We start from the raw sequence: 16,684 nt of genomic DNA, 5'->3' as shown, positions 1-16,684 counted from the left end.
TGAAATTGAATAAATGCTCACAAGTAAATTTTGTTGTATCTTCGTACGAGCATTTTGTTATCAAATGCTTAAAATATAATAAATATTATATTTCAATACTATACGTACCGCTGCTGAATACACAACTTCTTCACGCAAAAATCTGTTTTCACCAGCATTGTTATCTAAAAGACCCCAGTCCATCTTTAAATCCCAAGTCAGGGAATATATAGAATTGACGCAGCAACTGATTACCCAAAGCCACAACCATGGATTCTCCCATCGACTTGAATAGTCCACTAAAAGGAACATATATTCTGTTACAATCTGCTATTCAATTAAAAATTATAGCAATCCTACTCAAGAGTTTTATATAACTTACCAGCCCGATAGACGCACATGGTATTAGCTATAACAACAAGGAAAGTTGTCGAATATTTTCCAGCGTTAGCCAAGTGTGGAAATGCTTCTTTTGAATCACGGTACCGTCGAATGCATTGCGCGAAACGAAACCATGCGGGTAGACAATTGACAATAGGCCTAACAAGTAGAGAACCAGACATACATTGGATGGTATCGCCTGCTTCCAACCAGTTTCCGTTAGTGATGTAAAAGCATGTCAAAAAATGAAAATCTAACAAAGCCGTAGCCATGCTGTTCAACTGATCTGCCAACCAGAAATCAGCGAAATTGACATATGCGAATGGCGATATTAAAACTCGTCCCTAAGAAACAAATCACTGAGAATAATTGTTCGATAATAATTCAGTTTTTGCATTAGATAACATCGATGACAGTACTTACAATAATTCTCAACAACCAAAACCGAGCCTCATGACGAAACATTTTTAATGGATTCAAAAGAAATGCCAGCATTATACAAACTAAGGCTAATGGATTTACATATGGTGGAATACTTAAACTAGCACTGTATAAAAAACTCAATAAACTAAGGGTCCATATGACTCCAAGAACAGCAGCTAATTCCATGAGATGTTGTTCGGAAAGATGATTTCGAGGATCCAATTCAAATATTAATACATGATTTACGCCCGACGATCGCCACCCGTAAACATTCACTCCAATAAGGAATAAGAATTCTATAATAAGCAAAGGGCCGCGGTATAATCTAAATGCGATTTTTAAGTTTTCTCCGCCATCATGGAATATTGCTGTAAATGAAAACAAAAGTGGAAACACTTAATACCACCACAATAAATTATATTAATTCTTTAGTATTATATTGTGTCCTCAAGTTATGCGGATTCATAGATATCCAGATACACTCTCATTTATATTCTTATATATTAAGTTGACTCATAAAAGCTTAAAGCAAAAAATATCTCCATTAAGATAAATTCGACCATGTATTAATTTGTGGATCAACTTTAAAACAATTATTCTTATAAAATCATAATTCAATGTATAAATTAATTTATAATCAATATTAAATGTGTTTGCATATTTACATATATTACATATTATAAATTTTTGAATTTGTCATTCTGTTGGCCACAATATTACAGTAATAAAAATACGTCATCCCAGTTAAAAAAAAAGTGGATGATCTCAAAATCTCGAAAAATACAATTTTAAGAAAAAAAATCTTTAATGCAATATTTTCTTCTTCCCCATAGACATTTATTTCGAATCACTCTGTACGTTTTGTACACACACATGTACTTAGGTATTACATACAACTCGCTTTTCTTCAATTTTTTTCCATAAAGAAATAGATATATATGTATTTAACTTTCAAATGAACTTTTAAAACTCAAATTGTATACCAAATGTATTATAAGCAAAAATAAAAATCAGTCTTGGAAGGAATTGCGAGTTGTATTAGGCATTGTAATCAACTCTTTTAATCTCTGCAATTAAGCAAAAATTTATTTGACACTGTCCACATTCTGTTTATTTTTCGCATCACATTCTTATTATGTTTAAACTGATTATTTTTCCACCCTATATAACTCGTGTTTATAAAATTTGACTGTTAAAATGAACTAACCGCATAAATCGAAAACTTACTATATAAGATTTTATAATATTACCTGAAAGTACGACTGCTACAAATAGGATAATGAAACTGCCAGAGAATAATCCAACCTTGAAAGTAGTCCACGGACTTTGATGCTCGCCTAAAGGGGGTACACGTAATCTTTTCATGGCACGCTGTCTGTCTCCACCTTCTAAGTCGTTTGTTACAGTAGTTTCTGTATCTTGTATAAGTTTGTCTATATCTTTTGACGTGTAAAAATGTGCTGTCTCTACGCATTCTACTCTCCATTTTGAACCGCTATCTACTGACAACAACTGGAAATAAGAATACAATTAATACTCCGTCTTGCACAATAATAAATATAAAATACTACAAGATAAAAGGAGTGCTGAATTTTTACTTGTGCATAATACGATAAGGGACTTTAAAAGATAAATGTTAGTTCTTTCCCTATTTTTTCACTATTGTTTAAACGAATCTTGAAACCTAGAGAAATACGAATAAATTAAGCTTGAATCTGTACAATCATGTAGAAAGAGAAGGTTTCTTTCTATATACCTTGTCGTGCTTCTTAAGAATCTTCCGAAAACCAGTGTAATTAAGATTCTGATAATTCTGAAGAAGTATGAGAGATAAATAAAATTCTGAGAATGCAAGTTTCAGTTCCCTAAGCTTCCTCGTTGGTAAATGAGTTTTAACAATTACTTTTCCTTTATTTTTGCCTCCACCATGCTGCAATTCTAGAGCAACTTTCAATTCACTTTGAAGAGCTGCATATTTACGTGTTGCTTCTGCCAACTTTTCTATACAAGACATATATTCATTAATAACAGAATTTTCATCATCACTTTATTTATTCTATCATCACAACAATTTATTAACATTAATATAATATTAAAGATAATGCAAATGAAATTATGAGATCGAGATATATCAATTTAATTTATATGTATGTAATTATTCTTACCAGAATAAAAAGTATTAATTTTTTTCAATTCACGATCACAAAATGTGAAAAACACCTCATCGAAAGAAGCAAAGTGTCGAGATATTACTTCTGGTTCTACACTTTCAGCCGAGGGTGCTTCTTCTATAGCAGTATAAAGCATAGCCTTCATTTCCTATTAACCCAAGGAGGTTATCTTAATTATTAAACTATTAATTCTATATAAAACATACAACTACTACTATTACTACTATTACTACTAAACAGTTCTTACAGATCTTTAAATTTTAAATAATTCTGTAATTGTATCATAATATTTTGATTTTATACTCTAATTTTACATTGGGATTACAATATTAATGTTATTTCACTTTACCTCATAACTAATGTATTGCTTACGCCACTCAGGTGTAATATGAGCAGATAAATGCTCTGCAAACTTCATCTTCTTTCAACTATTATTACAATCTGCAATAAATATTAATTACACTTAATATAATTTAAGAATAATAGAATACGAATAAAACTACAATCTTAACATGCATCTCTACTATAAAATATAGTATATAAACAAATCACAGCAAAGAACAAATTTGTATATTACTGTAGAACATCTGTTAATATAATTACTAAATGTAAAATTTATATAATTTACATGTCAAATACGATGAATTAGTTATTATTACTGACAATGTACGTTACGATAATTTAAGATAATAAATAAAATAAAAATCTAAATATGAGACGAATATAAAAATCTATTAAAAAAAGAAATGAAATAAACATCTATTGTAGACGCAGATCGAATATTTAGTTTTATTTTGTTGCCTACCTTTAATCAATTGAAGCATAAAAGAGGTTACACGTGATATATATAAAACTCACAGATTCTTTGTCGGCAGCACTGACTCAATACTTCTTTCATACATTTACGACATGTTAAATATGCACTATTTTAAAGCTAGACATGTTTATTCTCATTATCTATACGTATTGCATTGTCAAATTTTGTACTAGTTATGGACAGTTATGGAATGTACTGTTTTCCGCACACAAGCAACAATTATATGTACGTATCAAACAACCACGATAAATAATTTTTTCAATTCGTTGGTTACGATTTTACTAAGGATAGGCATCTCCTATCTCTTACTATATACGATCAAAGAATATACATGATGAAGTTGCTTTAACGCACACATCGACTGAGAATCTGTTTGATGAGTTAGATAAAATTCTTATATGTGTAACATTGGATTTGAATATCCATTTGCAGTTGTCGGCTGCATTATACTTTGGGAAACCAAAAATTGGTAAGTTTTTTTTTACATAATCCTGTAGATTTCGGCGAGTAGAATCCGAAAATTCCGAGTCGACTTCAGCGACAGTTACGGAAAAAATGGGAAGCTCCAAGACAAGAATAGATAGATCTATGTTCCTCCAATGATACTGTGACAGAGAGGAAGATACAATAATCGGAGGAGATACAAGAACAGGGCAATTAGACTAGCATGATTTTTCCATACTGTAGATTAGAAGATTAGTTGTTAAAAACATATATTTATCATATTTTAAAGGTGAAATTGCAAAATCGGGCCTTGCAGTGGCATGCGGAGTGATGTAAAGAATATTTTAGAAAAAGAATCGTGAGAAAATATTGCTTCTTCGCTTCAAATAAATTGACTAGCTTCGTTGCTGTGAAATCTTGATGATTAGTATGGCAATATGGTTGCTCCACTATCATGCTGTCCACTGCAGCGCTGCTGTCGTCTCTGCTGCGGTTGTTGCGCCCTTCGACCATATATACATGGACTGCTCAAGCTTACTCTTTATACACTAAGCAGAGCATAACCAACATCTCCATACCAAAAGTGAGACTTGACGCTGTTACGCTATCACGTGAACTTAGCTTCATGGCATGTAGTGCCACAACGCGGAATAGCTTTGTTGCGGAACGCGTCGTGCGGTGATAGGGAATTTTCTGACGTGGATAGGGTGCCCATGGAGCACTGAACCGCTCTACCCGGAGAGGCGCGTGAAATAAAAATTTGAAATACTTTTAAGAAAAGCAAAGACGTTTATTCAGTCGACCCGTCTGGTTTAGAAATCGTTTCGTGGTTCGTTCCCAGAGGTTCGATTACGATTGATCTCTCTGGAAAAATCCTCGCTCGATCTGCTGCTTCTCTCCCTTCTCCGGAAGATTCTCGTTCCTCCCCTCGGGTTGTCTTGGTCCAATCGGGGGTTGCGCCCTACTCCTTCTATCGGTGATCTTCATCGATCTCGGATCCACCCCCGAGTCGGGTGAAGGTGGGAGTCGCGCGGGCATGTTTGTGCAGGGCTACATGTGAAAAAGGAAAGGGAATCGATGACAGGCTGACTGCAGCTTTGACCAATGGTCGAAGAGTAGTAGACATATACTCAATATACATTTCTATATACATTTCTATATACTCAAAGAGTAGTTCGGCAAACCGTCTAAAATTTCAATTCGCGCCTTTCCCCACTGCTATCGCCCATTGACTATAGCGCTTGCGCACAACTGAGTAGGTAAGGTATGCCGGTTCTGGAACAGCGGGATCTCAGGGGGGCCGCGGGGACGGGGGAAGCGAAGGGCGGGGCCTTGTGGGTGGGGGAAGCGAGGGGCGGGGCCTCGTGGCTCGGGGAGTGTGACGTCACTTTTGATTGACCACCCCCTTCAATGCGCCATTTCGTTTTTTAATTGGCTGCCTCCCACCTCTTCGTGTTTTTTAATTGGCTGCCCCACTTCGTGTTTTTTAATTAGTTAATAAGGCCCCACTTCCGCCCACTTTTGATTAAACACCTTTTCGAGGCGCCATTTAATCAGCTGCCCACACCCCTTTAAAATGCGCTAATGGATCTATTTCAAAGACACGTGCAAAGATTCGCGAAGTTTCGCGAGTCGAGGACAAATTTAAAAACTGCAAGCTAAACGTTCTGTTTTAGCATCTTAATGTCATACGTAAAGAAATGCATTCTTTGCAAATGTATTATTCGCGGAAGATTAGATCACCAAAAATCCATACCGACTCGCGATCGAACCATGGATACAGGATACTCTATTTCAAGGGCATACGTGAAGGAATGCGCTTTTTTGCGGTGGAATATTCGAGACACCGATATGTTGTTTCAGGGACAAAGTCAAAAACTGCAAACTAAACGTTCTGTGTTACCCGCACTTACCGCCAGTGATTCGCGCTTATGAAGAAAGAAATAATATTCAATTGTAAATACATAATTTTATTTGATCACCATGCCGAATTACATTCAACCCTAAGGCTAACAATTCAGAATCAATCAACGAATGACGTTCAAAATTTTCATCTTCGGTAATTGTTCTTACAATATCATTTGGTTTTACATTATGTATTAATTTTACAAAAGTTTCATATCTGCGCTCGACGAGAAACGTATTCTCGGAAAGCCACGTGTACATATGATTGATACAGTATTCGAAATCAAACATTCTACAAATCGTTTTTTCCGTGAGGAACAAGGTGTTGACGGAAGTGGAGAGTTTCGCGACTTTAACATCGTCCACGCAGCGAAACTCAATCGTTATATCGCAAACACGTATCGGATCACTAGACGTCATTTCAAAGTTCCGTAAAATGTCCATCTTTCTCTCCGATAGCTTTTTCCAGGTAAACATTGGAAACTGGATTTCATTGCCGCGGTTATCTCCAATAGCCAATTCCACATCACAGCGACGACCAATTCTTATTCCAATATCTAAATACTTGTACCAGGTAGTCGTCAAAGGATATCTCCGTCCCAAAATACGTACTCCGCGGCTCGACTTCAATTCGGGCGAATCATTGGTTTCACTGTGTAAATGAAATGAATATGAAAAGAATGATACATATTTTTGCTACGTTTTACATCGAGGAAACGAACATCTTACCATGTACGCATTTTCTTAGAAACTGGCCGCAATGTGTAATTATCATCTAAAAATTTCTCCCCCGTTCCTCGAGCAACTTCAACAGCAGTCTACATCGCTGACGTTTAAATTGGTCTAACAATCTTCTAACCGCTGTATCCCAAATTTCCGTTTTATACCGAATCCACTCCCCTCCATCACCCCTTATCATGTAAGGAATTTATTGATGATACAGCATTTCTTTTTTCTGTACCATGACGTCATGTTTATTTCATATTTCAAAAACAGTTTGCATTTCTACATCAAATAGCGTATATATTTTGAACACATTTTCCATGGCACAAACGCCATCGTGAAACGTACATCTGTAATGTCCTTCACTCATTGTAGACAATTTCGGTATTTCTCTGTCTTCTAAATCCGTTTCAACATCGAAGGCTTCCATTCCAATTACATTGTACAACCATCTCTTCTTTTCCGATCGTTTAACTAAAATTCTGTCAGCGCATTCCAACGCGGTTCGTAACAGGCTGCTCGTCTTCGCGTAGGGTACGTAATCATCCGTCCATCTGATTCCATGGTGTTTTTTCGTTAACTACCAAACACCACGTTTTTCGTTAGACGTTAGACGATGCAATCCAAATGGAGGTTCAAATATCCAATGCACTAACTTTTTTCCTTGAGCGAGGACAGCCACCTCTTTTACGATAAAATCATTCGAGTCCGTTTTGAAACCTTGCAAGTCTACGAACGTTAGGTGAGCCATTTTGCTGTATCGACAGTTTCGAAGAGACTGAACATTCAGCAGAGATTTTTACTGTATTAGTTTAGTCTGCGTACTACATTCGTCAGAGGGCTGTACTCGGCTATGCGATCGTGTATAATCAAGCAGTAAGCAGTTGTATTGAGCGGCACGTTATCTCTGCATTCGAAATCTATCCTAACATAAGTCGTGGCACTCTTTAGAGATTCGTTCTGACGCGAGCAATCTATGACCGCAAACGGATCACATGATAAAAACTCTAACATATCGAGCAGGGGTTCACCGTGTCCGTAATATGATTTTCGAAAGTTTGCGTACATATCGTACAGTGTTGCATACTTGTTCTTATCAAAATCCAGATTCAAGTCATCGTATGGATAAGATTTTGAATTTAAATGTAGTCGTATGTTTGATAGTTTACAATTGTCAAAGTGATTAAATGTTTTGTCCAATTTGTTCTTTCGATCGGTTTGCATAGCGAATATCATATATCGCGGTTTCTCTAATTGCGTTGCTGTTTTCACAGATGAAGTATGCTTCGTGGTTGTTTGTAATAACGGATATTCATACAGATCCCAGGAGTGGAAACTCATCGAAATCAGTCGACCACTTTCAAGAATACGTAAGAGCGCCAATTTGTTCAATTCATCCAAACCGACGTGAGGCATTCGCCATGGAACTTTAAACAATTTGAGTACAGGTTTCAAAACGGTAGGACCAATCAGGGCGTTTTCATCGTTTCGAGATCGAATTAAAATCAATTCATGGTGTGCATTGATTACGATGCGTTTATAATCTTCACAGAATCCGAATAACATACCAAGCGGCACGCAAAAATTAAAATCTGCAATTGCAGCATTTTGCTTATGATACCAGCCAGCATTACCTAACGTTTTACTTTTTTCAATAGACATAGATACATAATTCTTTAACGCAGTCGTTACTCCCGGATTTTTGCAACGATCTATTTCAATCCCATCCATTTCATATCGAATTTCATCAAACAGAGAGGCAGCACAGTTGTTATCAAGAACAACATTTTCCTTCACTCCCTCCGGTTTTTTCTCCAGTAGACTCAGTTTTCCCTCGATGTATAAGTGACTCTCACACGGTAGCGTGTACAGATCCTGCTACTGTATCGGTATCCTTATCTCATCATTGTTTCCAAGTCTAGTATTTGCATATGGATTATAGGTGTGTGTCTCTATGCTGGTTATGCGATTGTCAAAGACAGGTGTACCGTCAATATCCAATATGTCCGACATTATTGCTTTACGATGAATCCCAATGATTGTAGAAAACGCTTGTTTTGCACGCTCAGTGTCTTCTTCTTCGTATCTTTTTGCTCTTTTCCTCTTGGTAGGACAGAACGTGGGTTCAGGGTGTTATCAAGAACCGCGGATACGCTTGTCCTGGTTTTAGGTTTACTGATCACGTTACCGTACACTAGCATAATATTACTCCCTCTCTTTTTAATCGTACGCAGAGCGTTGGTCTCGTCGTCGTACGTACAATCTGATGGTAATTTCCTCTTCACGAAAATCTATTAGGCGATCGTTTTGATCTATGATACGAATCGTCAAATCATCTATTGATCGCGTGACGATTGGAAGATAAATGACACGTGGTGGCGTTTCCGAAATCTTATATCCTGGAGGCACTTTGGGTGAAAACTCGTGTATCGTGTGAACAGGTCTGTCATTACTGTAAGAACCCGTAGTTACGTTACACTCTATACGAATCATGTTAACGTTTGTAATGTTTACGGGTGAGTCCGACTCATCGCATACATCGGACGATAAAACACGGTTCGGGGAAAATCCAAGCAGAGATCCCACATTGTTTGGTTTCGTAAAATCGATTCTATACGAGCAATGTATCTCGCTCTTCATAGTGTTGTTGTTTGCTCGCACGATGAGAGGGTATTCATCGTACGAATTATTCTTAGAGGGATAGTATATCTTCTCAATATTTCACGTCTTAAGTATTCATCGATCGCCTCTAATTCTTACGATCCTTCGGGAATCACCATTTCTTCATCATCTTCTCCAAAATAAAATTTATTGTTGCTCGAATCAACGTTGGGTATCGTGTGAAACGTCGCGAAATCCATGAGACCTAGTTCATACTGTCCATCGTCCAAATCTATCGGTGGAAAGTACGTCACCGAGAGCACGCTGCTTTTACCCGTCAAGGTAAACGTTAGAGACATCCTCGTTTAGTAAAGATGAAATTAATAATAGGGTGCACCTATCAGAAATCACAAGTTTATATCGAGGTTTCCTGAAGAAACTTGAAACACAATTGACCGCATATGCTTTGATTGAAATTCTGGAACCGAGTATGATTGTATACAGTTTTTACATTCCGCCCAAAGTAATCAATCAGTTCCTGAAGTGGACGAAGATTCCCGAAACTGTCAAAGTATCGCACCATGCTACCGCGTTTCACGTATGCGACCCAATGTGTACCAGGCCCATCGTTGCTATCCAAGTTAACTATACAGCTTTCATTGACTCGTACCTTTATCGGAAGAGTATCGCGCATGTACACCCCGCGAAAGTACGGTATATTCTTCCTCCCAAGTTTCTCTAGTTGAATGTTTGTCATTGGTTTCTTCCCTAATTTTTTTGTTTTTTTTTCTCGTAGATCGAAGTTTCTTTTTTTTTTCTTTTACAAACCTCGCCCCTGCTTGTACGGTGCGAGATGTACTCCGCGACCTTCCATAGCACGATTATGACGTTGCTACTCCTCCAGCTGTTTCCGCGCAGCCTTGGCATCGTTTACAGCCTTAGCTACACCTGCCGCTCCACCGGTCAGCGCTCCTATGGCTGATAAGGCGGGAAGGAGGAACGGGAGGAAACTACCACGATTTGCTACGGGTAACACTCGTTTCTTTGTCTTCTTTTTCTCGTTATCGCTCTTCTTTCCCTCAAGTCCCATACGGAATTTCGTCTTAGCCTTCATGACCGCCCACACCGTCGCTGCTGCTGTTTTTTCACCAGAAGTCGCGCCCCTTGCTGCGATGCGTTGTCGCGCTTGATCGGCTAAAATTCGATCTGCCTCGTGACGGTCTTCCAAATCTTTACGTTCGAAATACGCGAGGTCGTGTTCTCTGCAGGCTGCGTCCATCGGATTGATACCACGATCACCGCGAGCTAAACGTTTTTGCAAATATGTACCCGGCCCACAAAATTGATATCCTGGTATGTGAAGTTCGAACGGTATTTTGTTTATCACCTTGTTCAATAGTCCTGCTCCCCTCCTTTTATGCATAGAAAACAGTCTTTGATCATGGGCGGTGGTCCGTCAATGTGCGTACACTGATCCGGCCGATTGTAATGTAAGAAGCACCTGCGGTAAGAGTGAACCTCAGGATCGACTCTGATATGTCTCGGTAGCTTGTCCCACACGTAATGTATGTCGCGAGCGAAACGATTTAAGAGTACAATCTTTGGTACGTATTCCAGCTGCTCCGTAGTCAAATCAAACAGTGTATCACCATCGATCAGAACAAAAGTCATTATCACATTAAGCGATACGTTTGTACGGCGCTTGTATAAATACCCGCGACATCATTTTAGCCCCTTTTTATTGTCGCAACAACGTCAACAGCGGTACCAATATGCGTTTCGTAAGGTATACGTGTACTCAAAGTCGTTGCAACAGCCAAAGTATCAATATTTGGAAACGCTGCTCTCATCCGTGAAGAACATTAGATATTTGCCTTTCTCAAATAATAGCGATGTCGTTCCACCCACGAAGGTTTACCGAATTCTATATTTTTATTTGATGACGTGGCATGTGACAAGCAGGACGTAATAAGAGAGTATTTTTCCATGGGTAGACATTCGAATGTAGATTGTCTGTATCTTTGTCAATCGTACGCGAGAATACCGAAACACCTGATTCGCGACAGTACCAATTTGCTGATCCTGTTCAAACAGGATAGTATGAATTTACGCCACGTTTATGATGATCATGTAAACACCGATTTAACGTTTCAAAAATTTAACGAACTTTGCGCGAAATGTTGGCAACGGAACTATGGGTTTTTTGTTATAGACAAGGATAGTCCTACGCATCAAATTCGTTATCGACGTGGATTTAACGAATTTGTCGTACAGTAGATGAATCAGTTGTTTGGAAAACGTCTCCAATACCACTTTAAACCACTACGAAACATGGAGGAGGATCAAAAACACGTTCAAAGGAAAGAAAGAACGAAGACAGAGGTTTTAACGAAGCAGATTGCTAAAACGAGCGAAGCTATACGAAAAAAGTATCTAGCTTTAAAGATTGGAAGGGTGGATACCGATGCATCGTTGGAAACCAGGTTTCGATCCATCGTTGATCCTTTAAAGCAATTGGTTGAAAATACAAAGTCATCCTCCAACTCGATTCATCAAATGACGTCATCCTCACTGACACCATCACCACCGTTGCCACCTGAACCGCATTTATCGTTACAAGTACCTGTGCCGATCGTAACACCTAAACATCGTGGGAAGAAGAGATTGCATATGGAAACATCAACACCTAGACAATCTACACCTTGTCGCCGTATTCCATTACCTAAAAGAGTTCACACACATTCCGAAGTATCTCTCGAAGTAGCAAGTAGTAAAGGTAGGCGGGTACTAAGCCATGGGGCTCCGAGGGGAGAGCGGGGGAGGGGAGAACCGAGGGCGAGGGGGAGAGGACACGAGTGGTGGGGGTAGGTAATTATTACCTACAGTCGGTAAGGTAGGATGCCATTATTACCTACGGTCGTTAAGGTAGAGGAGGGGGACACCACCGGTCGGTAATTATCAGTGATCGGTAAGAAAGAAAAACGCAAATTTTACATGTAACGAAATAAGCGCATAAGGGTGGGGGAAACCGTCCTTTTCGCGCGTAGGAGTGGGGGTGTTTTTTCGGGCCCCGCAGGTTCCCTCGCTCTCTCTCGCGCCCAAGCATTTTCTTCCTTGGACTCATGTTCTTTTACCCGTGCAACACGTAAGATTAGAAAAGATGAGGTAATTATAATAGGTAATTACCAGAGATCGCTAAAAAAGAAGAAGAAGAACATCAATTGTTCGACGTTTGGTAAGTATTATTATCGTTATCAGAGATCGGTAAGTTCTTTCTTAGGTTCTTAGTTTCTTCACGCAAATGGTACATGTAACGAAAGAAGCGCGCACGCTGTAAGGGAGGGGGAAACCATGCGCGTCGTCTTCGCGGGAGGTAAGCGCGCACGCCGTAAGGAAGGGGAAACCGTCCCCTTCGCGCGCAGGAGTGGGGGCGTCGTTGCCGGCCTCGCGGGTTCCCTCTCTCTCGCGCCCGAGTATTTTCTTCCTCGCACTCATGCCCCGTGCAACATATAATATTACATTACAATGTTTGACGCAGCCATCGGTAGGAACGTCTCACGACGATGGCCTCGAGCAGAAGATCCAAAAACGCAAAGTTTGCAAATTACAATCCGGCAGCAAATCTTTTATTTGCGCGATACAATTCCTCAAGGACTAGATATTAAAGAAACGGTAGAAGTGACGTCATTCTTTTGATGATGAGAATACTGGAGAACGTGCGAAGGAAACATTACACCGGATGAGAATATGACATGGAAGGAAATGCGCTAGAAAGAAAGAAAGACACATATATCCAAGCTATTTTGTTTATTGATAACTGTATTCCAACATTACATCTAAACCTAATGCTAACAATTCAGAGTCAATCAATGAATGACGCTCAAAATTTTCATGTTCAACAATCGCCTTTGCATAATCCTTAATTTCAGCATTTTGTATTATTTCTATAAACTTGTACTTAGATTCTACCAGGTACAAGTTTTCAGACAGCCAACTGTACATGTGATCGATACAATATTCGAAAGCAAACAACTTTTGTACGGTTTTTTCACTCATAAACATAGAGACGGTAGAATTTGAAAGTTTTGCGAGTTTTATGTTGTTTAGTTGTCGGGGTTTAACTGTTACATCATTAATGCTTATCGGCTCGCTCGAGGTTCCCGATGTATCAGCAAAAATCTCCAGAATGTTATGCCTCTTTCGTAGGAGATCTTTCCACGTATCCATAGAAAATTTAATTTCGTTTCCACGAGAGTCTCCTATAGCCAACTCTACGTCGCAGGAACCACCGATTCGAACCCCGATGTCGAGACACTTGTAGAATGTATCCGTCAGGGGATATCACTTCCGCAGTATACGCACCACGCGTGTTACTCTACGTTCCGAATGAACATTATCGCTATCACTGACAAGAGAAACAAAATATTATAAAGGATATTGAATTTTGACTGCATATTTTGCAATATGTTGTCAAAGAACTTACTGTGTGCGCGATTTCTTTGTTAATGGTTGGTTGAACTCCTTGTTCGGAAGACTCTCTCGTGTTACTCGAGCGATTTTAGCATTGGACCACATCGCTGATGTTTCAATACGAGGCGATAGAACGATGTTGCGAACAATGATTGAAAAAATGCGTTTAGACATTTTTATATAACACCCCCCACTCTTTGTTAGATGGACAAAAAAATGCTGAAACAGCAAATCTCCCCTCCCACACACATTTCACTTTCTTATCCACGTTTATTTTTAACATACACATCTTTGCGTAGCGTCATTTTAACATACACATCATCGCGGAGTCGTTCTAATGAATTGATACATCAGTGGTGTCAATTCCAAAGACATATGGACGTTCTCAGAAAAACATACAAAAACAACGATACGGAATATGAGAGGGATTACGAAAATCTGCAGGAAGTGACATCATAGTAGGAGCATATCATGTGACAAAATCACGTGACAAAATCACGTAACCTAGAGTATAAAAATTGTGCTGCAGATTGAACTGCATTCAAACCGTTCTGTAGTGACCCCCAGCGAAGAAGTGAGTGCAACCATGGAAGAACTCTTGGAAATGGAAAGTCGATTGTGGGACCAGGTCGATCAATTGACTTCGCAAGAAGAATACCTCGTATGGGAAGAAAGATGCAACGAGTTCCTCGAGTCCCTGGAAGAACAAAACGCCCTCGATCATCGATCGGTGTTCAACAATCGTGCATTGGTAATACATAAGACACTCGAAGTGAATACCGCGTTTAATGGAGAGTTTGTAGCGGGTGATAAACGCTCGAACAAGACTATCAGCGAGAAGAACTGTGAAATCTTTGGCGAGATCAATCTCGAAGAGTGGTACGAGCAACGCGTCGTCGAACCCACCCTAGCATCGATGGAAGAATTTCAAGAACGGGATAGCGGATGAGCGCTGTCGTGTATACTCAATATAATTGTTAACGTGAATAAATATATGCCGCTGCATGCTGGATGTACCATACAATTACCAGCGAGAAATACAACTAAAGAGACCTGTAATCAACGTATGCTCGAACGACAATGCATGTTTCGCGTGGTCAGTGGTGGCTGCTCTGCATCCAGTCGAAAATCGGCCGCAAACGGCGTGGGACACTTCGCGTGGATCAAAAACTTGTCTCGCCTCGTGAGCTCACAATTGAGTAAACATAAACGCAGAAAATACTTTTGCGATAGGTATGTATATAACAATTCTTTTTTCTTTTTAAATATGTTATGTTTGACAAAAAATTTATGTCTTTTTATTGCAGATGTTTGCACTACTTTAGTTCGAGTGAGAAGCTGGAAGCTCACACCGTAGATTGCGAGAAGATGAACGAATGCGCAATCGTATTACCAGATGATGAAAGCAAGTGGCTCAGCTTCGACAACTACATCCGGAAAGAGCGACTTCCATTTGTGGTGTACAATTTTATCAAATAACATACAAATGGATGATTTAACGAGCGAACAGCAGGAGGCATTTCCCAACGCGACGTATTGTCACATTTGCGAAAAACCGTTTGGAGAAAACGATACGAGGCTTCGCGATCATTGCCATCTAACCGGTCGGTACAGGGGTCCCGCGCACTCCAATTGTAATCTAAATTATAAAAACTCTTTTTGCATTCCCATAGTTTTTCATAATTTGTCTGGTTACGATTCGCATTTTATTATCGAAGAAATAGCTATAGCTTTCGAGGGTGCCATCAGTGTATTGCCGATATAAAAAAAAAAGTACATCTTGTTCACAAAAAGTGTCGAAGATCCAAATGGACTGTCGCGAAAATGTATAAAATTGAGATTCATCGATTTATACAAATTCTTGAGTACCAGTCTCGATAAATTAGCGTCTTTCTTAGATAAAACCAAATTAAGAATTTTACGAACCGAGTTTCCAAATTTGTCTACCGAAGATTTCGAATTATTGACGCGAACGGGTGTTTTTCCGTACGAGTACATTGACTGTGCCGAAAAGTTGGAACAATCATGTTTGCCATCACGCGAATCATTTTACAGTTCCTTGACGGGTGATACAGTATCGGAGAGCGAGTACGCGCACGCCGAGAACGTGTGGACGCGGTTTTCCATTCAAATGCTGGGCGAGTATAGCAATTTGTATTTGAAAACAGATGTCTTACTGTTGGCCGATATTTTTGAAAATTTTCGTGAAAGCTGTATAACAAGTTACGAACTCGATCCCGCGTATTATTACACTCTGCCCGGTTTTATGAGGGATGCCATGCTGAAGCATACAAAAGTTAATTTCGAATTACTAACAGATATCGACATCGTCCTGTTTATCGAACGCGGTATACGCGGCGGATTAAGTCAATGTTCAGGTAGATACGCGAAAGCCAATAATAAGTACATGCAGTCGTACGATGCATCGAAAGCATTGTCGTATCGGTGTCAACCATTGCCATATGCAGAATTTCGATGGGTCGACAACGTCGCAAACTTTGACGTGTCTTCGATTGCTGCCGATTCGCCCACGGGTTATATTCTAGAGGTTGATCTAGAATATCCGCAACGCTTACACGACATTCACGCGGACCTGCCGTTCTGTCCCACACGTGCCAAACCACCTAACAAAAGAGAGGACAAGCTGCTCGCAACTCTACGCGATAAGCAGCGCTACGTTATCCACTATCGTAACCTGCAGCAATGCACGCGACATGGTATTCGTATTACAAAGGTACACCGCGTCCTCCAATTCGCACAATCACCCTGG

General features: G+C 39.4%; 1 protein-coding gene across 2 annotated transcripts in view; it reads right to left on the bottom strand.

Annotated features, from left to right (window-relative positions):
• LOC128882742 (xenotropic and polytropic retrovirus receptor 1 homolog) overlaps positions 1-4,297 on the bottom strand; it is a 28,550-nt gene extending 24,253 nt beyond the window's left edge. Inside the window, exons 1-8 of one of the 2 annotated variants that reach the window (XM_054134471.1) lie at positions 3,760-4,297; positions 3,304-3,395; positions 2,949-3,102; positions 2,540-2,784; positions 2,034-2,295; positions 784-1,151; positions 362-704; positions 109-278 (exon numbers count right to left, since the gene is read on the bottom strand). In XM_054134471.1, coding sequence (XP_053990446.1) covers positions 109-278; positions 362-704; positions 784-1,151; positions 2,034-2,295; positions 2,540-2,784; positions 2,949-3,102; positions 3,304-3,372 — 1,611 coding nt within the window. In that variant the 5' untranslated portion in view covers positions 3,373-3,395; positions 3,760-4,297. Of the gene's footprint in view, positions 1-108; positions 279-361; positions 705-783; positions 1,152-2,033; positions 2,296-2,539; positions 2,785-2,948; positions 3,103-3,303; positions 3,396-3,582; positions 3,730-3,759 lie in introns of those variants that run through there. The other variant, XM_054134472.1, reaches the window with a different exon arrangement.
• Between the last annotated feature and the right edge of the window lie 12,387 nt (positions 4,298-16,684).

This window comes from Hylaeus volcanicus, unplaced genomic scaffold (assembly GCF_026283585.1).
Source record: "Hylaeus volcanicus isolate JK05 unplaced genomic scaffold, UHH_iyHylVolc1.0_haploid 12172, whole genome shotgun sequence".
NCBI lineage: Eukaryota > Metazoa > Arthropoda > Insecta > Hymenoptera > Colletidae > Hylaeus > Hylaeus volcanicus.
This window is presented reverse-complemented; position numbering and strand designations above follow the sequence as displayed.